General features: G+C 37.8%; 1 protein-coding gene across 3 annotated transcripts in view; it reads right to left on the bottom strand.

Moving 5' to 3' along the window:
• ME1 (malic enzyme 1) overlaps positions 1-24,619 on the bottom strand; it is a 198,499-nt gene that overhangs the window by 7,287 nt on the left and 166,593 nt on the right. For all 3 annotated transcript variants that reach the window (XM_032409359.1, XM_032409360.1, XM_032409361.1), the window contains exons 10-12: positions 10,850-10,955; positions 9,315-9,457; positions 5,754-5,927 (exon numbers count right to left, since the gene is read on the bottom strand). In XM_032409359.1, coding sequence (XP_032265250.1) covers positions 5,754-5,927; positions 9,315-9,457; positions 10,850-10,955 — 423 coding nt within the window. The remainder of the gene's footprint in view (positions 1-5,753; positions 5,928-9,314; positions 9,458-10,849; positions 10,956-24,619) is intronic.

The following is a 24,619-nucleotide window of genomic DNA, read 5'->3' as shown; positions in this document are numbered from 1 at the left end:
TCTTCCTCGTTTGAAACATTTTGAATAATCAAACACTTATTTTTCAGGATCTCTTAATATCTTTGAGATTTTTTAATCATGAAATTATTTCTGCTATTCCATCAGCAAATATGAAAGACACTAGGCAAGCATAACACCAAGAGAGGTTAAAAAGGCAGTTCCTGCCCTTGAGAGAGTTATAATTTAGTGAGGGAGAAAAAGAAAATGCTGAGAGAGGACAGCCTAGGCTAAAGGTGAAATGTGAGTGTTAACGATATCCAGAGGAACACTGGAGGGAGCTTGAGTACAGGACTGAAGGAGAGCTAGAAGTTATACGAACATGGAAGCGGTGGCCCTCCAGAAAGAAGATTCAGACCAAAGGCAGAGATATATGAGCTGGACTCAGTGAGCTCAAGTGACCTGATCTGTGGGGGGGAATGTATAGAGAATAAGGATTGGAGCATTGTCAATGCCAAATTAAGGAGTTCTGGTTAAATCCTATGGGTAACTGAGGACTTCTGAATAAGGATATTTAGGCCGGTGTGTGGGGTGAAAGAGAGCAAGATGAAGTTACTATTATAACTGTTATTTGATTAATAGAACATCGCATATTATGCAAAATATTATAATGTATAATTATATTCACAAAAGTTGATCGTAAAGAATTTTATAATAAAGACACTGTTTAACTCATTTATTTCTTGTCTTTATAACAGGATGTTGAGTAAAACTTCTCCTTTGCCCCAGATTTGGTGATCAGGGCCCCCAACTCTAGCGCAAAGAGAATTAAGTGTTTGACATTATAATGAAGCCACTAAATAAGTGGGGACTGCCATCTCCCTCAGAACCTAAGAAGTGGCAGAATCAGCCCTGCCACCCCCACAAACACAGCCACCCTTTCCCAGAGGCTGAGATGGGGAGAAACAGGGAGAGTCGCTAGAACCATGATTTGGCCGAGTGGATAATGCAGTGGCTTTTCCTCCTCCTTGCTGCATGCTGCCTCCTCTCGAAAGCTTGAGGTGCCTTCAAGAAGGAGAGACTGGCATTCTGTTCTCCACTTAGCCTGAGCAGTTAGAGACCTATGTATATAAGGAGAAGTGAAGAGAATGGGAAGGGGGGGTTGCTGGGGAGCAGCCCATACCCCTAGAAGGCATGCGCTTCAAAGGCTGAGTGACCACTGCAGAGGATGATCCAACAGGCTGGGAAAGCTGAGGAAGGGCAGGGAGGCTGAGCTAGAGCCAAACCACTCATGTCTTGCCCTAGAGGGTCCTTTAAATACTTGTATACATGCCCCATAAGAAAGCCAGATCTTGGCCCCTGCCTCCAATGGTTTCATGGCCTAAAAAAGTGGAGAGTTAATAAAAGCCATGTTTGCCCTTTTCCATCTCCTTCTTTTCTGTATCCAACACATTTGAGGAGATAGGGCTTGATGAGAAGAGGGAGGAGGTTTTTCAGAGCCTGGCCACACTCTTTGCCCCAAGCCCCTCGAGGTGCTGGAAGGCAGGGGGGGAGAGAAGGTGGCTCTCTGCCGGCGGCTGTTGCAGGCCTCTTGTACGGAAAGGAGAGGGCATGCTATCTGAACTGGGTACATATTCTGAACTCGACAGATGTTTAATTATTGTTCACTGAGGTAGCCCCAGCACCCAGAATAATGCCTAGCACATAGTAGGTACTTAATTAACACTCGTTAAAAGAATGAGTGAATTGAAACAGAATTGAATGTTACTGAGATGCCATTAAGAGAAAGAAAAGAGAGACCTGAAGGAGAATTATTCCAAACAGTGATTAGGGCAAAATAAAACCATTTTATGTTGATTCTCCATTGAATATAGGCTGCTTAGAAAATCATGTTACTTCTTGTTTTTCTTTTTTTTTTTTTTTTAAAGATTTTATTTATTTATTTGACAGAGAGAGAGACAGCGAGAGCAGGAACACAAGCAGGGGGAGTGGGAGAGAGAGAGAAGCAGGCTTCCTGCCGAGCAGAAAGCCCGATGCGGGACTCGATCCCAGGACCCTGGGATCATGACCTGAGCCGAAGGCAGACGCTTAACGACTGAGCCACCCAGGCGCCCCACTTCTTGTTTTTCTGCAAAGGATTTTTAGCAGATTTAAATCAGTTGGCATTTCTTAGATGTTAAAGCAAAAACTTGCATGGGGATCCAGTATTGTTATTTACCCAGATAGAGAAAAAAATGAGTAGCGCAATCTTGAAAGGACAGAATTTCATGGTGGTTGAAAGCTCAGGCTCTGATGGGAGGTAGGTCCATATTCAAATTCTAACTGCAATAATTACTATTTGCTTGAATTCAGGCAAATTAATTAACCTTCCGAAGCATAGTTTTCTCTTCAGTGATATAAGACTAATAACAATTCCTAAATCAGGGGATTAAATGAAATAAACACCAGTAAGGAATTTACCACATTGTCTGGGAAAGTAAGTGTTCAATAAATCTTAGCTATTTCACTTTTAAAAGAACAGTTGGCAGCCAGCATGGTAGAATGGAAGAAGATGGCTGAGTAAAGAAGAATCAGTCTGAGTCTTTGCTCTCCATGGATGCCTGTCATACAGAGAGGGAGCCAAGAAACCATGGAACAGAGTCAAGCAGCAACAGGTGACAACGGGGAGCCTACTGTTAGGAACGAAATCACTAAAACGGAAGGGACTGACCTGGGGAAAAGAGAGAGTATAAAACAGTCTTAGTGTCATTCTCACCTATTAGCTCATTCACTCAAAAATTTTTTGCTGCTCTTGATATGCCATTGGTGTCTCTCTAACTACACTGGGTCCACTTTCAAATGATCTCTCTTCGTTTCATTTTGACAATGTTACAGCGGCTAGATTTTCACTTATCCAGTGACTTAAATGAATCCGTTTCCTCCAGATGCTGTTGTCTATGGTGATCATCTCTAGTGTCCTCTGGACAAACATCAGAAAGGGGTGGGCGAGCCAGGTGAGAGGACACAAAGCAGGTGACTCAGGAGGAATAGTGTAAGGATAGGAGGCCAAGGCTTGCTTCTCAGATGTGGACAGGAGGAGAGGAATCTGTTCCCAGGCTCCTGTACAGACAATGCAGGGCCAGGGGGGCTAACCCAGGGGAGCACTAAGTGTTCTTAGCAGAGGTCCAGAAGGCTGCCAGAGTACCAGGAAAGCCAGAAATCTCTTTGTGATATAAAAATGCCCAGAAAATCTTCAGGACTGATGTTGATCCATGAGATTTCCAGTTCCATTAAGAGACCCAACTAGTATTTCAGCAATAATCCTAAATTAACAAGTTTTGGGTTGCCAAACAAAAAGATTCACCTAGATCTCCCACATGTAACTTTTGTTAACTACAAAATATAATCTAGACAAGGACTTCCCTCTTTGGGCCCTCTAGCAATGAGCATCTGTGGTATTGTATTTATTCTTCTTGCTAAGATATATGACTAGTTCTATTTAGCTCCATTCAGTATTCACTAAGTTTCTATTATGTGCTTTAGCATTGTACTAGGTGCTAATGGTGTTTTTAAAGAAGTATATGAAAGACTGTCTTTAAAGAAGATAATTTACAATTTAATTGTAAGGCAACACTTAACTGTTTAAAACATAAAGCTCTCAAGAGCATAATACAAGTAGAAATTAAACTAAATGTCAAAGTGTTTGATAAAGACAGCCATGGCTAAGGAGAAAGATCAAGATGAGCCACAGTAGTCACAAAAGGATTCAAATGTGAGGTGGGACCTAAGCAGTGTCCAGAGGGATAGGCTTAGATAGGTGGAAAATAGTTCTCAGAGTGTCCAGGCAGGATAATAGAGCAGTTATACAGGCGTATGTATGCACAGTGTGTCTGAAGCTTTGGGATAAGGGAGAAGGAAAGAATGTCAGGCTTCTAAGTTTTAGTGTCTGCTTAAAAAGGGGTGTCACTAATAGCAATGCAAATATTGAGGGTGAGGGAGGGTGAGAAGGTTTTATGCATTTGTGTTTAAGGAAAGAGCAGGGGATTTCTGTGGAAATATCCATCAGGTAACTGGAGACATGGGAAAAGATGAAACCAGAAATACATAGATTTGGCCACTTTTAGAATTAAGATAATGGAAACAAGAATGGATGAGATCCCTAAAAGCATAACAAAAAGGGAAGAAAAAAGGACAAAAAAAAAAAAAAATGCTAGAAAAAAGCTCTCAGTTTAAGGGACAGAAAAGAAGACAAAGAAAACAATGAGGTGGTATGAAAAACAGGAATGTTGTGTTGAAGCCTGAGAGAAAACCAAGGGAAAGGTCACAAAGATTTCACCAGAGAGATCACTATCTATGATAAGAATAAGACTATTGACATTACATTTTTTTTTTTCTTCAAAATTTTTTGGTAGTGATTATTACTTTGCCTGGATAGTAAATGGAAGGATTTTTTTCATGAACCTTGTCACTAGATGGTGCTGGAGTTATTTAGGAAAGCAAACATGGACGGCAATGAGTAAAAGATTTTTTTTCCCCTTTGATGTGTCAGTTACATAGAACAACGATTACATTTTCCTTAATGTATAAACAGCTTTGAAAAGCTCTCTGAGTAATTAGACATCTACTTATGTTTAACAAGATTTTTGAGGTAAAGAAACTCTGAGACATCAGCTGTCATGCTTTTAGTGCAGTGAAGAAAGAAAGGAGCAGAACATTATGGCCTTCAGACACCTGTTCTCACAGAATGAGGCCAAGTGTTAAGCACTGGGATTATAATCCTTGGATCACATCAATAGCATAAGACTCTTTATCTATATTCTTAGAGTTCCCCTTCAAAACAGAAAGAATAGTATGTTTGCAAGATGAAAATATTTGAATTTTAATCAATTTTTATTTTTATTTAGCTCAGTTTAATTATAATATTGTATAGCGGTTTAATTTTAGAGGAAATTCACTCAAATTTCTCAATCATGAATTGCATCCTGTTCAAACATGGTATCAACCAGATGAACGTTCTGATTATCAAAAGCTCATGATTTTACAAATATATGCCCAATCATTGTATCATCCCCCCTGAAGCTTGTGGGGTTAGGGGAAGTGATGGGAACCTGAAGTTTATGGTACCTCTTATGCCGTAAGTAATAAAGGCATTTGTCTCTGACCTAAGGGTTTTGTGCCAGTATCTATGAAACTATGGCAAGCTAACTTGTTAGCTTCCAACTAAGGTAAATTTTAGATCCTTCAGTTCCTAAGAGTAGCTTAAGAGTCCCTCTAGTGGGTCTGCTCTGTGATATTTTGAGAATCTTTCCCGAAGGCCCACACTCAAACCCACATCTGTCCTTTTAATGACTTTATGAACACTAATTCCCTGTTTTAATTTTCTTTCTGCTTAAAATATTAGAGTATTTACTGTTTTCTGCCCTGAACCCTCAATGATAAATAAGACTTTCATCTTCAACCTCCAAAATGCTGTTATTTAGGAAGGTTTGGAGAAACGGAGAAATACTTACCACTTCATTATGATGTGGAAACAGTATTTTTAATTGTGTCACTACTGTCACAGAATTCGATTGGAAGTGTGAAGACAAAAAAGGGTTCCTTGTAAGAGATCAGAACAATTTTTCTACTGGCCGCTGAAGAACAGTCTTCTATTTAGTGACTCAATATGAACCTGCTACCCACCCCTTATTGTCCACTAGGAGAGATTTTCTTCCCCTTTCGACTTTGTACCTTATAGGGAGCGAGATGAGATGCTATATAAATAAATCATTAAACCACCTACACTGAGCTCATTTGGTGTTTTATAGCCTTGGTGAACACAGAGTATTTTACAATACCTCAGCAGTTGTGAGAAAAATCTTATCTGTGATATGTCTCAAGCCACACGCCACGACACCCAGAGCCACTCCGGGAAACACATAGGAATTGTTTCCTTGGCCAGGATATAGGGTCTGTCCATTCGGAAGAGTGACTGGATCAAAAGGACTGCCACTGGCGAAAATTGCACGCCCCTACAACACAGACACACAACCAACTTTAAAAAGAAGCGCGATATTTGAAAACAAATGTATCATAACAGAACTACGCCATAGTTAAAGTACTGAGTGTTTAAGACTAATTTTCATTAACTGTCTAATAAATCCGGGCAAGTTTATATGATGTTGGCAGTAAGTTCTGGAGTGGATGATTACTACTCTTCTCTGCCTCACTCGCCTCAGAAAAGTGTGCAAAGCACAGGATACCCCAAGACCACCACTCTGTTCTCTGCAGGGGTCCAACCCAAAAGCCTATCAACCATTTCTATAGGGGCTTCAGATTATAGACTTCTAAAGATAAAAAAGTGATAGGTTAACATTAGAGCACTGGAAAGAATGACATTTTAGGTTAGAGTTTAGGGATCTACGCATTTCAACATAATCACTGGGACAAATTTTATGTATTTCTATATTGTAAAGAATTATATAGAAAATCATGTAGGAAACAAACTCATTAGCACAAATGGGATTGGCAAATAAGAGGAAGGTTAAATTATCAATAATTGTCAAAAATTATCATGTTTTCCCTAATCTTCATATTTTGTCACACTGTTTTTGAGAAACCTCATATATTGCATGCTTTAGATGGCAGTGACCTAGGGCCTACCAGGTGCTGCAATTCCATACTGCTAGTCAAAAAGGAAGAGGGGCACCTGGGTGGCTGTCAGTTAAACGTCAGACTCCTGCTTTCAGCTCAGGTCATGATCTCAGGGTTGCAAGCCCCATGCTGGGTATGGAGTCTGCTTGGGATTCTCTCTCTCCCTCTCCTTTGCCCTTCCCCACTGCTCGTGTTTTCTCTCTCTCTCTCTCTCTCTCTCTCTCTCTCAAAAAAGAAAAAAAAAAAGGGAGTCTGTTTGATCTGCGAAGATGAGGGTGGAAACATAGCTGAGAACAGTCAGGCTTCTAAAATAGGTACAGGAAACCCTTGACAAATAAAGCATCACAATCTAAGAAATCCATTTGAGAGGTCCACAGCACCAAATCCCCAAAGCATCATTTAAATTATCACAGGCCGGGCTGTAACTTTCATCCCTATTTAGAGTCTAAATCCATTATAATGTTAATAATATTAACTTAATATTCATTTTTAACAAAGACCATAATATACTTTTTGTATATAGGTAAAGTTCAACCTTCATCAGGGTATAAAAAGATGAAGACAGATGAGAAAGAAAATTGAAATTCTCATCTAGATGTCTGTAGGACACTTCTGTTTTATAGAACATTAGGTTTTGTTTTCAGACAAGTCTGATACCTTCAGCTCTGTTTAGCAGATAAAATAATTACAAGCAACTTTCTAATATAACTTAATTATTACTTGATATATATATTATATATCTTCAAAAAACTGTATTTGAGAAAAAGACCTGCAATATTATATATATGTTTATCTCCCTCCCTGCCTTCACTTCCTGCCTACTGTTTTAAAATCATCATTTTAAGGAGGAAGGGCACTCAATAAATGACAGCTATTAGACATTCTCATGGATATGGATTGTTAATATGGAGAAGAAAATCTCTCCATACTATTTTTGGATTATAGTGTTTCATGATTCAATAATCTTTCTTTTTTTTTTTTTAAAGATTTTATTTATTTATTTGAGAGAGAGAGAATGAGAGAGAGAGAGCACATGAGAGTGGGTAGGGTCAGAGGGAGAAGCAGACTCCCTGCTGAGCAGGGAGCCCGATGCGGGACTCGATCCTGGGACTCCAGGATCATGACCTGAGCCGAAGGCAGTCGCTTAACGAACTGAGCCACCCAGGCGCCCTCAATAATCTTTCTGCATTTTGCATTTTTAACCTTTCCTAATGACCTTTCACCTGTGCCTGAGTCTCTACTCGTCTTTGCTTTGCTGTAATCCTTTGGCTGAACCAGTATTTAAATTTTTAGGCTCAAAATGACTTTCAATTTTATTTCAATTCTTTTTTTTTAAGATTTTTTTTATTTATTTGACAGAGAGAGACACGGTGAGAGAGGGAACACAAGCAGGGGGAGTGGGAGAGGGAGAAGCAGGCTTCCTGCGGAGCAGGGAGCCCGATGCGGGGCTCGATCCCAGGACCCTGGGATCATGACCTGAGCCGAAGGCAGATGCTTAACGACTGAGCCACCCAGGCGCCCCTATTTCAATTCTTTTTAAACAACACAGAACATTAAGTAAGAGGATAAGAAAGAGTTTAGGCCATTTATATCAGACACATTCAAATTTAAAAATACAACTATATAAATTTGGCTAATTTTGTTTATATCTATTACTGGTGAGTCTATAAACTCTTCACATCTATTGAAATATGAGACAAAATAATTACATAAACATTTATTATGTGCTTACTATGTGCAATGCACCATGCTAAAATTTTATTGCCCAGAGGAATCTGATTTCCCTTGTAAAGACTTAAGAACTACTGAAGGGATGCCAGGCAAATTCCCCAAATCTTGAGATGGGTTGAAAATTAAAATTAAATTTTAATTAAATTGAAAATTAAAATTAAAATTATTGAGGACACTGATGTCATTCCAAATAGATAAGAGAGTAGCTCCTTGCCAACAATTTCAATAATTCTAGTAATGAGCCTTTGAGGTTATAATATTAAAGAAGCTGAGCCATCAAGTTCTGATTTGTGCAGAGTGACTTAACTTTGTGTCATGTTTACCTTTTCTAATTCATTTTGGATTTATTTCCAAAATAAATGTGCTAGATATATATGACTCAACCTCTATTTTGTTGTAATGACATTTTCAAGTCTTTGAAGGGAAGAAAGCTCTTGTCAACCTATCAGTCAAATATATATTAATACAAACGCAGTATAAAATAAGCCATTTTTTTGGAAACAAAGTTCTGAAGCTCTGAGGACTCCTATCCCAACCTGGCTGGATGTCAAAAGAGCTGCCCAAATGTACCACCCATGGCATCAAAATCCAAATCCAGGCTTTAGCAAAGCAAAAATAAGACTGTGGTTTTATACTGTATGCTTCAATGTTCAGAAATAGCTAGTTAAGAGTTATTTTAATAAGCGTCTAGAATCAAACTTTTTCCTTTTTAGCTTTCATACGTAAATCTTAGATACTTCCAAATCACTTGGGAAAAATTATCAATAAACACAGCAGAGTTTATTTTGTTTTACTGAAGAGGAGGATTTATACAACATTCTAGAAAAGGAAATAGCTCTTATCCCTTCTGACTTACTCACTTTTCTTTCAATCTTGGTTGTTTAATTTTTAAAGATTAAGTGGTAAGAACCTTAGATATCCTTGGCTCCCCTATAATGGATAAGAATTAGATTATTAAAATATCACAGTCTACGCCAGCATTGGTGGAGCTGGGGAATGGGGGGGGGTAGAAATCAGTTATACTTTTGCTTTACCTTGGTTAGTTTATAGCACTGCTCTGCAGTACATTCTGCTTTGCTAGTTGGATTACTCAAAGCAAAAATAATAGGCCGTTCATTGAAGGCAGCCATATCTTTGAGAATTTGTTCTGAGAATGCACCACCAATTGCAGCAACTCCTAATGTAAAAATGAGAAACCAGTGAATAGACTATTATTGGTTAATTAATCTAAGAAGTTCATGCCCTCAAAACAATGAGACATGTCAGGTCACTGTCTAATAGACCCTAAACAAACTATAGAATATTTGCATTAAAGTGACAAAAACAGATAAGTTTACTAATGCCAATGATCTTGAGGGTTACAAATCTACAAGTATCTATACCAAAAATCACAGATATAACATTTGGCTCATAATACATTGAGTTAGTGACCCATTTACTAGGTATTTTGATTACAAACATTTATATCAGGAAATTAAAATGTGCCTAATATTTATTATTTCTCTATAAACAATTCTATGAGTATATTCCAGTCTCTCAGGCTATAAAGTAATTATGTTTTATAAACCAGCGCTAATACTTAAGACAATCATCCAATTCAATTGTAAAATTGAAGTTATCACTCAATGAAAGAAACCTAACAGAAGAATAAAGCAATTAGCATAATGGAAATGGAAAAAAATCATATTCCTAATATAATATATTTTGTTAAAAACAACAATAAAGGCTTACTGCAGTTTTTGTTATAGAGTATTTGCTTTTATTATGATTATCATAATTGTTCTCAATGCTGTCATCTGTTTCACAAGAGCTTCTAGGTACGAAGTATAATACAAAGTAAGGACTAACATCATATACACACAAAAATAAGGCATAAAGTTTTATAACTTCGACTGAGTTTTTTTAACCACATTAAATTTATTGACTATATTAAAGATCATATGTGCACATGCACTGTGTAAGCTACTGTGTTAAGTGCTATGAGGATTATAAGTATGGTCCCTGTCTTCAAGGAGGGTCCAGTTAGTTCAGTGTTTCTCAACCTCTGGGATATTAACATTTTGGGTTGGATAATTGTTGTCAGGGGGAGGGCTTTCCTGTGCATTGTAGGATGTTAAGCAGCATTCTTAGTCTCTACCCACTAGATGTTAGTAGCCCTGACCACCCTACCCCCGACCCCTCCAAAGTTGTGACAACCAAAAACATCTACAGACATTGCCAAATGTTTCTTTGGGGGCAAAGTCACTCCCATTTGACAACCACTGTCTATCTGGAGTTATTAAGCCTGGTGAAGAGTTGATTATGCCAAGGATCAAGAGGTTGACCGAGTTAGCAGAGGGGGACCCTCCACTTCAGCTGGCATCAGTAAAACTGAGAAGACAGTAAGTACTAAATTTATAAATCTAGGTGTCCATGGGGTACTGTTGATTCAGTGAACGTGTAATTGTGTTTGTGAATTCCAAAGGTTAAAATTTCAAAAAGTTAAATTATGCCTCAAAAATCAGTATGAAAATGAATCAGGCCAAAATGGGGTTAGGGTAGGGTTTACTGGAAAGAGGGAGAAGTTTACCTATGAGGGCAGTTGGTTTTATTTCTCGAACAATGGCTTCTAGGTTCTTCATTTCTTCATGTTCATGGGCAAATTCCTCCTTCTCTTGTGTTAAGGCAGCTCGTCCCTAAGTAAAGCAAATAAAAAGAAATGTTAAATCTGCCAAACGTATGTGAGCCAAAGAAATTTCAGAATATTACACATATTACTGGTATTTGTGTTTAACATCTTCATGTATCATGTGTCACAGCTGTTCTTAAACTCTCTTCTCCAATTATCGGAGTATTCTTTCATTCAGTCTTTCAACAAATACTGTGTCTCAGACAACGTTCTAGGCAATGGGGATGTAACAGTGAACAAACTAAAGTCTTTCCCTTTCTTAACTATTATTTAATATTAAAAATTTTAATTCTACAGACATTTGTGAGAAACTGGCACTAATAAATAGCAATGCGAAATGTCATTTAAATATCATTTACAAAACATTATTTGTGTTAAATAACACTGTCTTAGAATGCAGAGCTGGCTTTAGCCACAGCACTTCCAAATTATGTATCATTGAGTAAAAATAGAACTTGATGCCATATTTATATCATAGTTTGATTTTCTGAACAAGAACTAGCTTTGTGTATTTTTATCTTAATGTTTTGTTTATGAATGTATCATGTATTATCTAGGAAACATCTAATTATAATTTTCTAGCTGCAAATTTTTAAGATTTTGACTTAAAATAATAAAGCACTGCCTAATGTTATATCATACTTTAGGACTTACAAGTTGTTTTCATATATTTCATATGATCCCCTCAACAATTTTAAGAAGTAGGGCAACTATGGAGTGCCTGGGTGGCTCGGTCAGTTGAGCGTCAGACTCTTGATTTTGGCTCAAGTCATGATCTCAGGGTCGTGAGATGGAGCCCCTTCCAGGCTCTGAGCTCAGTGGGGAGTCTGCTTGAGAGTCTTTCCTTTTGCCACCCCTCCCACCCCAGTCCTGTCCCCGCCCTGCTCGCATGCACTTCTCTCTCTCTCTAAAATAAGTAAGTCTTGAAGAAAAAAAAAAAAAGAAATAGGGCAACTAATTACAGTCATTTTACATGAGGAGACAGAGGCTCTGAGATGTTAAGGGACTTGCCCAAGGCAGATGCTGGAACTCAGTCTCTAATAATACAGCACAGTCCTGGAGAAAAAGCTTTACAAATGGTATGTTTGTTTTGGTACATTTGTTTTTAAATGGTATATGTCAGATTGCTTATAAATTGTTACCCCTGAAGATGGTACAATTTTCTTGTTTTGAAAGGTTATTACCATTTTATTTCTGTTTTTAAAGATTTATTTATTTATTTTAGAGCAAGAGCGAAAGAGAGAGAGAGAGAGAGGGAGAGAGAGCAGGGGGAGGGGCAGACGGAGAGGGGGAGGGAGAAGCAGACTCCCTGCTGAGTGTGGAGCTCCATAGGGATCCCACAACCCTGAAATCAAAACCTGAGCCAAAATCAAGAGTTGGATGCTTAACTGACTAAGCACCCCTAGGCGCCCCTATTTCTGTTTTTAAAATACACAGTCTGCTTGGGATTTTTTCCCTCTTCTTCTCTCTCCCCCTTTGACCCTCCCCCTGCTCGAGCTCACTCTCCCTCCCTAAAATAAATAAATTTTTAAAATCTTAAAAAAATAAATAAGTACTTAGGATTATGCCAGGTTTTTCTTTCTTTGTGTGTGTGCCAGTTTTTAACAAGAGCTCAACGTTAGTTGTAGTTGTAATTAAAATTATTGTGAAGAAGAAAAAAAGTCATAATTGCAACAGTTATAATTTTGGTACGTTTCTTACAGTTATCATCATTAGTCATTTCTGAGTTCTACGAGGTTATTTATCTTACCTTTTCTTCTGAGACACTGTGAGAAATAATCTTAACACTAACTAGAAAAGATACCTGTATCCCCATGTTCACTGCAGCGTTATTTACAATAGCCAAGACATGGAAGCAACCCAAGTGTCCATCAATAGATGAATGAATGGATAAAAAAATACACACACACATATACACACGCACACAGAGAATACTATTCAGCCATAAAGAGTAATGAAGTCTTGCCATTTGCAACAACATGGATGGACCTTGAGGGCATTATGCTAAATGAGATAAGTCAGACAGAGAAAGATAAATACCGTATGATTTTATTTATACGTAGAATCTAAAAAAAAAAAGGAAAAAAGAACCAAAAAACCCCTACAACCCTGAATTTATAAGATACAGAGAACAGATTTGTGGTTGTCAGAGGTGAGGAGTGGTGGGGGAGGGAGCAAAACGGGTGAAGGGGAGGTCAAAAGGTACGAACTTCCCGTTACAAAATAAGTCAGTCTTGGGGATATAATGTACGGCTTGGCAACTATAGTTAATACTGTACTGTATATCTGAAAGTTGCTAAGAGAATAGATCTTAAAAGTTCTTATTACAAAAATAAAAATTTCTAACCATATGTGATGACGGTGTTAACTAGAGTTACTGTGGTGATCATTTTGCAATATACACAAGTACTGAATCACTGTGTTGCATACCCGAAACTGGCACAAAATGATACGTCAATTATATATCAATAAAAAAATCTTACTTCATTCAGAATCGAATTTGAAGCTTACCATTTCACATTCACTTGAGAGAACATTCTAGTTTTCAGTAATATTAAATTGAATATAGTTAGGTCATATTCATCTTATTTATTAAGAAAAAGTCAAAAGTGTCATATAAATTCAGTTTCCAATTTTATCAGGAAGCATCAAATCGTTCAATAAAACCTATCTATCATCATAGGCTTTACAGAATTAGTTATAAGTCTAACAACAAATAGCTTACGCAAACCTAGACTGATTTCATGAGTTAAACACTAAATATTCTCAATTTTTCTTTTGTATTTATGAGACAAGATTTTTTTTAAAATTGCCTTTTAATAATATAAAGAAATGTATGACAATACTGAAATCTTTACAACTCTCACCAAATTGAGGGGAAGGCCTACCTGGTGCCCCATCCTCGTCTCTCTTAGCTTCTCAGCCAGAAAATCTATTTCACTTACATATCTCAATTACAGAGATTAATTCAACATTATCCTAGTACATAAACAAAGGCTAGGTTTAATAATTTATTAGTCACAAATGAAAAAACAGAGCCACTTGGAGGACCTCAGAATTCCCTCCAAATATTTTGATAGTTCAGACTTTGACTCAGGCCCCAATTCCTCATCATCCATTTCCTGTGTCAATGTTCTTTGTGCTGTAACCTGACAGTTCCTTCCACAAAAGGCAGTTTATACTTTCCAAGCTCTTGTCTTTGGACTTGTACATGTAATTTCTTTGGTCAATAAAATGTATGCTGAAATGAGAGTGTGCCAGTTCCAAGCTTAGGCCTTAAGAATAACTGGTGTTTCTGCTTATTCTCTTGTGCCTTTGCCATTGTGCTTTAAAAGTGCATCACCTGGCTAGCCGGCTGGTCCAACGAGGATGAGAACCTTGTGAAAAAGACCTGGACCCAACCTATGACTTAGAGCCACCCAGCCAACATCATCAGAGCTACTCTACCTAGCCCTCAGGGGTGTGAGAAATAAATTATTATTGTTGTATGTCACTGAGATTTTGTGGCTTTTGATAACCCAGCAATAGCTGAGTGATACAGGGGATAATTTTAATTTTGATTATACATCCCATCATTTTTTTTTACTCATTGTTCTTATCTGTTGCTTTGGGAATAAGAGGTTCCCTTTCCTGAAATGATTTAATGAAAGGAAAGCTTTTGCAATCTATCTGCTACCTCAATGCTCTTATTACTGCTTAGTTATTTGGCAAAAAAAAAAAAAATAATAATAATCTTGCATTATTGGAAAAGTAGGAAAAATTCTGGTCCTGGATAGGAATAAGAACTTGGAACCATTTGAGAGTTACAGTATTTAAATTATTTCTGAACTATTTCTGGAAGTCATATAAGCTAAAATTCATGACTATTTTTGTTCTCACAACAATGAAATTTCTAGGACAGGTACTAAATAAAGCTGCAGCTTGGGGAGACATATTTCCTGGGAATAATAACTTTGAGCTTCCAGCATTCTAAACTAAACACGGCATAGTTTTGGCTTGTTGCTCTTTCCCAGAAATGCATATACTCTATTTCAAGTATAAAGGCAAGAAATTAGACTAACGTCTACCTGAGGCTCTATATGGCAAACACTACAGAACTCCAAATTGCTTTTGGCATGGTTCCTGCACACTTGAGGCTAAAGGGTTAAACTAGATCTTGCAGCCAGAGTTTCTACTTTCAACACAGCAATCACCAAGCTGAGGAACCTTCATAGGATCTTGAGGGAGAAAATGCACATCACGAAGTAGTGGCCATATGGCTCTTCCCGAAGCTTGTGGTAGTGCTTTTTATTTATTTATTTGAGAGAGAGAGAGAGAGAGAGCAAGAAAGAGCACATGAGCAAGGGGGAGAGGGAGAAGCAGGCTCCCGCTGAGCAGGGAGCCCAACGTGGGGTTCCATCCCAAGGTCCTGGGATCATGACCTAAGCTGAAGGCAGACTAAGCTTAATGCACTGAGCCACCCAAGTGTCCCATGTGTCTAGTTCTTCTAAGGTTTAAAGATTTGCACTTCAGAATGTTTTTATGGACAAGGGAACTTTAATGTGTGCTATGTTCTCAAACAGAGAAAAAGATCCCAGGATAATTATTCAAACTACTCCAAACCGGCTAGAGTCACCTCAGCACAATGTTATGTAGTCTCGAGAGCTGCTGAGAAAATGGATAACTCTTAGAGAAGACAACGTATCACAGGGTTTGCCTACTGGTCTTTTTGATTTTCCACCTGACAAAGTATTAAGTATTATGCAAATATAATTCAATAAATTTACTATCGTATCTGAAAATGTCATATTACATTTTTTTAAAGATTTTATTTTTAAGTAATCTCTACATCCAATGTGGGGCTCAAACTTACAACCCCAAGATCAAAAGTCACATGTTCCACTGACTGAGCCAGCCAGGCACCCCTTGAAAATGTCATATTAATTTTATGTCCAAATCCTGAAACCCTTTTCATGCTATGGTAGAGAATCCTAATTGTCCACCAATATTCATGCTCTCCTTTTTTAATTCTTTTTTTTTAAGTTTTATTTTTGTAATCTCTACCCAGTGTGGGGCTCAAACTCATGACCCCAAGATCAAGAGTTGCATGCTATTCTGATTGAGCCACCCAGAAACCTCGTGTTCTCCTGGGTTTTTTTAAATTATATTATTGTGAAAATACAATATGAAATCTTAGATTTTTAGGTGTATAATCTCTCCTTTTAAAAAAAAAAAAAACTTTTTTCATTTACTCCTTTTTAATACTAAGATTTTCCAGTTTTGGCCAACCACATTGCTACCCAGGTGGAGACTGTTTCTTAGACTCGTTGCACGTCAAGTGGCATGAGACTATCTCTGGTCAAGAGGATGGAGTGGAAGTGATGTGTGTAACTTCGGACACAGCCACCTCCCCCACCATGCTCCGGCCAGCCCCCACACTCTCCCCCCAGCTGGCTGGGACAGTGAGAACTGGAAAGCTTCTTTGTACCCCGGGACAGATGGATGCACAGATGCCTCTCTTCTGCCTACCTCTATACTATTAGGTGACAAAGAAATAAATTTTAACTTGTTTAAGTTACCATATTTTGGGGTCTCCTTGTATAGCAATTTAACTTAAAATCTAACCAACCCATACCTTTAGGCTAGTAGTCTCTTCATTTCATATCTGAAAATAGCACACACAGTCAGAAGGAAATTGCCTTGACAAACCCTTTTCTTCTGGGAAGGCCAATGACCAAAACATTAAAACCAAGAAATTGTCTATACATTTTTAAAGATTCAAGGCAATGTAAATTCTATCATTTCTCTATACTTAAACAATTGTTTTTTATTCCCAAATTCCTGCTTACTGCAATTTAATACAATTTCTTTTTGTTCAATTTTGTATCATTGCCCTTAAATAATCTTTTGTGTTGGGGGTGGTGCCTGGGTGGCTCAGTCGGTTTAGCATCTGACTCTTGGTTTCAGCTTTGGTCATGATCTCAGATCTCGTGATCAAGCCCATCAATGAACTCCGGCACTCAGCATGGAGTCTGCTCATCCCTTTCCCTTTGCTCCTTCCCCCCCTTCCCCGCTTGCACTCTCTCTTCTCCCTCTCTCTCTCTCAAATAAATAAGTAAAATCTTTTAAAAAAATAATATTTTGTGTATTTGAAAACAGATACTGAATCACACTGTCTCCTTTCCCAGGTGAGGAACCCCAATGTTTTTAATCTACTTTCCTACTTGAACCCATTTCTCTTCCCTATCATGGGTTAGTGGCTCAACTGAACTCTCAGATGCTCTTGTTCCCCTTTATATACCACAGAACTGAAAACTGCACTCCATCAAAGGAATAAACCAATGTTGCATATGGTCAAGGAAGACCACACTTCCTAGATCTGGCTTTAAATGTTGTATTACTGCATTCTAGTATCATGTTTTCTTCTTTAATAATAGTAAAATATAATCAGTCTTTCCTTGGGATTTACATTAAGTAGAAAGGAGAAACCCCACAGAAAGGATGGTGAGAGAAAAGAACATTTTTAAGATTTTCAGAATTATCAATAGAATAGGAATAGGAAATACTAAAAAAGAGGAAAATACGCCACTGCTTTATTTATTTTTTTAAGTGGTTAGGCTCGTCAAACAGTAAGATTCCACACAATCCATGGAAAAACAGCCTTGGCCCAAAGCATGAAGTAGAAGAATAAGGACCTCACAGTGAAGGCTTGCTGAAAGCATCTGGTGTTCCCAGTCTGAGAAAACAACCAGTTTTTGACCATTCAACTGCTGACAAACTACATGGCAAGGCAAATACAACCAAACTGCTTCTGGTAAGTTTAAAATAAATTCACATACGATCTCCATAAAAATGGAAATCTGTTCATTTTCATTAGATCACCAGGCAAGAAATAGCCTCCCACATGAGAAAATAAAACTAGCATAAAAGTCTTAGAAATGATTTTTTTTAGCAGCTGAAATAACTGAATTCAACCTGGTACAACATGAACTGTGCTGCTGCAAAATGCAAACAAAAGAAGGGGGTCTTGTCTATTTATATTGAATGTGGACCTGCAAATCCATGATGTAAACTGAGTTTAGAAGACACTGAGTAATCTGAAAGTGACGGACATGATTCCCATTCTTAAGTCAATAATTCAAAGTATTTTCCTGAGAGCTGTGTCTCCGATTATCCAAAACTATAAATTTAAAAAAATTTTAAAGGTAGGGGCATCTGGATGGCTCAGTTGGTTAAGAGTTTGCCTTTGGCTCAGGTCATGATCCCAGGGTCCTGGGATCGAGCCCCACATTGGCTCCTTGCTCAGCGGGAGCCTGCTTCTCCCTCTCCCTCTGCCCCTCCCCCAGCTTGTACTCCCCCCCCCAATTCTGTCAAATAAATAAAATCTTCAAAAAAATAAAATTTTAAATGTATTTTACAATGTTGTCCACACAATTGATTGCTGTCAATATACAATTAATTTGTGATAAATTTTGTTGGCTAGGGACATGAATAAATCACTAGTAGCAGAATGCATTCTAATAGCCAACAGCAAATAAATTTATGTTACTCCTGATAACTACTCATGATATTCAGAAAAGTAAATAAAAGCTCCCGAGTGAGACACAGAAAATGCCATCTACAAATGCTGGAGACAGAATATGGGACTAAGGCTCAGGATCACAGTCCCCAGGCTCTTCCCTTTACTCATGACCTAGGGCATGTCCTTTGAGACTTCCATGGATGTTGACTTCTCCATCTATTGAAACAGTCTGGATTAGTGAGGATGACAGTGTGACGAAAGTGAGCCAGATCTGAACTTTCCAAAGCTAACTGAGCACCAGACTCACCTCAGGAAAGAGATTCCTGAGCCCTGCTTTCAGATATTCTAATTCAAGTCCAGGAGGAGGCTCTGGAATCTGGGCATATTTTTTTTAAAGTCTCCCAGGTGACTAGGATGATTACCAGTTTGAGAAACACTGCACCAAACAATTTATCAGATTTCTACTAGATGCATTTTAAAAAGATACGTGGTATGTTTTCAAAAACATATAAAATGATTTTTCTTTTACTAAAGAAGAGAAGTTTCATAATAACAAATTATTAATCACAGATTTCTAGTACTGCTTTTTTTGACTGACAACTTTAAATATAATGAAAAATATTTAATGTGGTTTAAATCCCCTATATTTCCTGGAATGAGAAGCAAATCACAAAGAAAATGGATACATATTGTATGAAAGGCAAAGATGTATGCTTTCAGCATGAACACTTTACTTTCTGAATCCCAGCAACAGCATGGGTAGCTCCCAGCCAACCGAAGCCAGATCTTGACCAGAAGACATCCACCCAGTAAGAAACATAGATTACCCACAGCCTCTCCCCCAAAGGATTGATTCTTGCTGGAGATTTAGGAAGGCCAGGAATCATGAAATGGAATACTAGCACTACCGAAAGCCTCTACTTGCCAAAAACAGAATAATCAAAAGACAAAAATAAAGGTCTCTCTGGTAATTTCTATACCATTTTCAAAGTCTATCTGAAGATCTGGTTTAGATGAATAAACCACTGGAATGTGACCTCTATATCGGCAACATTAAGGCGAATGCCCACACCCTCATGAAGACGTTCGGTTTTCTGCACCAATGGCTCATTTTCCTACTTCTTGCAAAGTCTAATTGGGAATCCACATTCTTTACACTACTCCTATCAGTTGGATATGGATATAGAAGACTTCTTTTCTGTTCATTCCCGCTTCCAGGATCCCTTACTGAAATGCTTTTTGCCTTCCTTTGGCAAAGTGCACATAGGCATTTCTTATCGAAGAAATCCCAAATCCTGTGTGTTTCTCTTTTTTTTAAGAGTCTTTAATTATACCAAATGTATCACGGATAGCTGAGAATTTCTTTTGAGTGTTATTATTTCCTCAATCTCCCCTATCCCCTTATTTTGTGCTGATTCTTAGGAGAGGACAAAAGATACGCCTAGCCATACTGAATTACCACCTTTTTCAAAAGCACAGATGTTCTGGTACGGGTGGAGAGGATAGGTGGCAAAGACCATCAAGATTTGGGGTTAGCACTTCATGACCCAGAATAGGTATAAAAAATTAACTATGGATTGTTTCTGATAAATATTTATTCCTTCCCACACACAGGCACTAGAAGACCTCTTCCACAAGTGCTTTTGTTTGCCTTCTCTTGGAATCCACGCCTGCTTGGACATTTTGCCCCATGGCACTGGCCCAGTTCTGCTGTCAGGTCATTAGTTCATCAGAGATGAATCGGGCCTCTCTCTGCATCTATAGACAGGGCCCTCCTTGCGGATACCAATGCCATTTCACTGTCAGAATAATTATCATCTGGTCTGATGATGATGGAATTCCATAAACTAGGCAACCACACAGTATACTTTTTAGTTTTTGGTTTTATGTCTTTAAAAAGTGAAGGAGTTTGGTATATTTTTCTGTATTATAAACAATTACATGACAAGTTAGTGAAGTTAATAAAATGATTCTTACTGGTTCTCAGGAGAGGTTGTGAAAGTACGAAGGATAAAGAACAACAAACAAAAAGTCATGAAAATTTGAAAGCAAGATTATATTAATTTACTAGTTATCCTCAGACTTATTAGTTCCGCAACAAAAATCAACATAATTTTGACTTTTTAAAAACTTGAAAAAAAAAGTGGTTAATTGAAGCTTCATGTTTCTTTTATATTAAATAGTGCACAAGCTGTTAAATATATAACAACGTTTTAAAATGTAACTTTATCTTGGCAAGCAGAATATATGCAGTTCTTTATTTTGGCAAGTAAAAGACATGAGGTAAGAATGACTGATTAGGTCTAGGCAACAAACTTCACAGTTATTCCAAGTATTGTAATCCATGGAATTTGGAGTCTCAGTTCAGTAAGTCTACACTAAAATTATTTGAGATGCTAAAATCTGTATATTTTTATAAAGATTTCACATAAAAATGTCATTAGAAATCACAAAAGAAATCCATAGTCACAGACTTTCACTTTTTAAGATATTTACATGTATTACATCCCTAAATACAATGCAATTTGTATAGCTTTTTCCATGGCTCCAACTTTTTACATGCAGATATTCCCGAAATCTCTATCTCCAGGAGCCCAGACCCTTATCCTGAGCATCAGTCTTGTACCTCTGATTGCCAAGGGGACCTCTCCATGAGATGTGCAAAGGTACCTTAAACTTGCTATGTCCAAACTGGATCGCGTTATCTTTGTCTTAAACTTGGTCTGTTCGTTATTCCTTTTCAACAGTAATGGTCACATCATTTTCCAGACACCCAAGAAGCCCTGCTAGATTCCTGCCTGTACTCTACCCTACTCCTCCTTCCATATTTAGTGGTTACTAAGCATGCCAATCCTATTTGCTAAACATCTACTGAATCAATGTCTTTCACTCACCCCCCATAATCACTGCTTTATTTCAGGCATCAATTAATTTTTATCTGTATTACTACAACAGCTTTGTAACCAGTTTCCTTTACTCAGTTACACCTCATTTCAATCCATCCTCCACAATGCCTAGATTGACAAGACACAAACCTCCTCTGTATAAGTTTCTTCAATTGCTCATTGTCAGGATTTAGAAGAGCCTTCTGCTTCCTTTCAAATCTAATCCCTAAATACCTCTTATAGTGAAATATTTCCTTTTGCAAATGCTGTTCTTCTGCCTGGAAGACCGTTCATCAATCAATTCATGTATTAACAAAATATTTACTGTCAATTATGTGCTAGACACTATGTAGAGCTTTGAAGACACAGAGATGAAAGACATGATCCGCAGGTTCAGCCAAGATCTAGTGAACTTTCCATTATACTTCCCTGTCTCACTTTCAGATAGGAGATATTTCAGATGTCCATGGAGACTCAAGATAAACTCCTAACTCTTCCTTTCAAACTGAAGTGAAGAGACACCTTTTCTAGCAACCCTCCTCGGCATTCTTATTATTCTCGTCAGTGCAGCTGGGAACATCATTTCCAGGGCACCCATGGCACTAAGGACATATTTCTTTTCTTTTCTTAAGATTTTTTTTATTTGAGGGGCGCCTGGGTGGCTCAGTTGGTTAAGTGACTGCCTTCGGCTCAGGTCATGATCCTGGAGTCCCTGGATCGAGTCCCGCATCGGGCTCCCTGCTCGGCAGGGAGTCTGCTTTGCCCTCTGGCCTTATCCCCTCTCATGTGTTCTCTCTCATTCTCTCTCTCTCAAATAAATAAATAAAATCTTTAAAAAAAAAAAAAAAGATTTTTTTATTTGAGAGAGAGAGAATGAGAGAGAGAGAGAGAGAACACATGAGAGGGGGGAGGGTCTGAGGGAGAAGCAAACTCCCCACTGAGCAGGGAGCCCAATGCCCGACTCGATCCCGGGACTCCAGGATCATGACCTGAGCCGAAGGTAGTCGCTTAACCAACTGAGCCACCCAGTGCCCAGGACCTATTTCTATAACATGTTCATATAGAGACATAACTTTCGGCTTGTTTGAGTTTTTCCCACTAGTCTGTGAGCCTCCTGAGATCAAGGGATTTACTGAGTCCCAGAGTCTAGTATAATGCCTGACCCAGGGGCAATTTCATTCAGTAAATCTCATTTCATGACCATAATATGAGTGGCCACAATGTACAACTTTTTCTATTTATGCTGATTCTTGAAAGCCATAGCAGTTTTTAAGCCAAAAAACTTTAAACTTTATGCTTTCTTATATATTATAAAAAATTACATTTCAAGTTAATACAATTAATAAGATGATTATTATTTGGTTCTCAGGAGGTATTGTAAAAGTACTTCCTGTCTTGTTTTACTTCCTTATAGATACTCATTTGCCACAAAGAGTTAGGCATACACTCTTTAAGGCAAAATCTGTCTGTATTAATTAAAAAAATTTTTTATAGCTCTAAAAGAACACAACTGCTAAGAAGAATTTGGAATATACAGAAAGGCATTAAAAATAATATAAGTTTTAAGCTAATACATATTTTATACATTTACTTCTGTAATTTTATATGCAACTCAAAGTTTTTTAGATTTATTTATTTATTTGAGAGACAGCGTGCATGCATGCAAGCAGGGGTGGGGAAGGGGCAGAAGGAGAGGGAGAGAGAGAACCTGAAGCAGACTCCCGCTGAGCACGGAGCTCTACACAGGGCTCAATCCCATGGCCCAGAGATCATGACCCAAGCCGAAATCGAGAGTCAGCTACTTAACTAACTGAGTCGAGTCAGCTACTTAACTAACTGAGTCACCCAGGCAGCAATGCAACTCAATTTTTAAAATAAAATAGTAACATATAACATGGTCTTTTCCTTTTTTCATCTAACATTATATTGCTAATCCTTTAATGTTATTTATTGTTCTTTAAAAAAAACCCGTAAGACTGTATATTCTATTCATCTGGCTACTCCACAATTATTTCACAATCATCCTTTATTTAGGTAAACACATTACTTTTTTTTTTCTTCAGCTAAGACAGCAGAAGACAGCATATTACTATTATAATGGCTGTATAATAAAACATATCACTATTCTAAGTAATGCTGTGATAACATCCTTAAACATAAAACACTGTGGCACAAAAACAGACACATAGATCATTGGAACCGAATAGTTTGTTGTCAATCTCCGACAAAGCAGGAAAGAATATCCAATGCGAAAAAGAGTCTCTTCAATAAATAGTGTTGGGAAAACTGGACAGCAACATGCAAAAGAATGAAACTGGACCACTTCCTTATACTATACACAAAAATAAATTCAAAATGGATTACAGACCTAAATGTGAGACAGGAAACCATTAAAATCCTAAGGGAGAACATGGGTAGTAACTTCTCTGACATTGGCTATAGCAACCTCGTATTAGATACGTCTCCTGAGGCAAGGGAAACAAAAGCAATAATGAACTATTAGGACTACATCAAAATAAAAAGCTTCTGCACAGCAAAGGAAATAAACAATGAAACTAAAAGGCAATAAAATGGGAGAAAATGTTTGCAAATGGCATATCTGATAAAGGGTTAGTATCCAAAATACATAAAAAAATTTATAAAACTCAATACCCCAAAAATGAATAATTCAATTTAAAAAATGGGCAGAAGACATGAATAGGCATTTTTTCAAAGAAGACATACAGATGGGCCTACAGACACATGAAAAGATGCTCAATATCACTCATCCCCAGGGAAATGCAAATCAAAACTACAATGAGATATCACCTCACACCTGTCAGAATGGCTAAAGTCAACAACACAAGAAACAACAGGTGTTGGCGAGGATGTGGAGAAAATGGGACACTCTTGCAGTATTGGTGGGAATGCAGACTGGTGGAGCCACTCTGGAAAACAGTATGGAGGTTCCTCAAAAAGTTAAAAATAGAACTACCCTATGATCCAGCAATTGCACTACTAGGTATTTAGCCAAAGAATACAAAAATACTAATTTGAAGGAATACATACATACACCCTGATGTTTACAGAAGCATTATCTACAATAGCCAAATTACGGAAACAGCCCAACTGTCCACTGACTGATGAATGGATAAAAAAAGATGTGGCATCCGTGTATGTGTGTGTGTGTGTGTGTGTGTGTGTATTCATATATATATCTGGATGAGATGTGCAAAGGTACCTTAAACTTGCTATATCCAAACTGGATTGCATTATCTTTCTCCTAAACTTGGTCTGTTCGTTATT

Source organism: Phoca vitulina, unplaced genomic scaffold (assembly GCF_004348235.1).
Source record: "Phoca vitulina isolate PV1807 unplaced genomic scaffold, GSC_HSeal_1.0 scaffold11, whole genome shotgun sequence".
In the NCBI taxonomy this organism is placed as follows: domain Eukaryota; kingdom Metazoa; phylum Chordata; class Mammalia; order Carnivora; family Phocidae; genus Phoca; species Phoca vitulina.
Note: the sequence above shows the minus strand (reverse complement) of the source record. Positions and strands in the feature narration are given on the sequence as shown.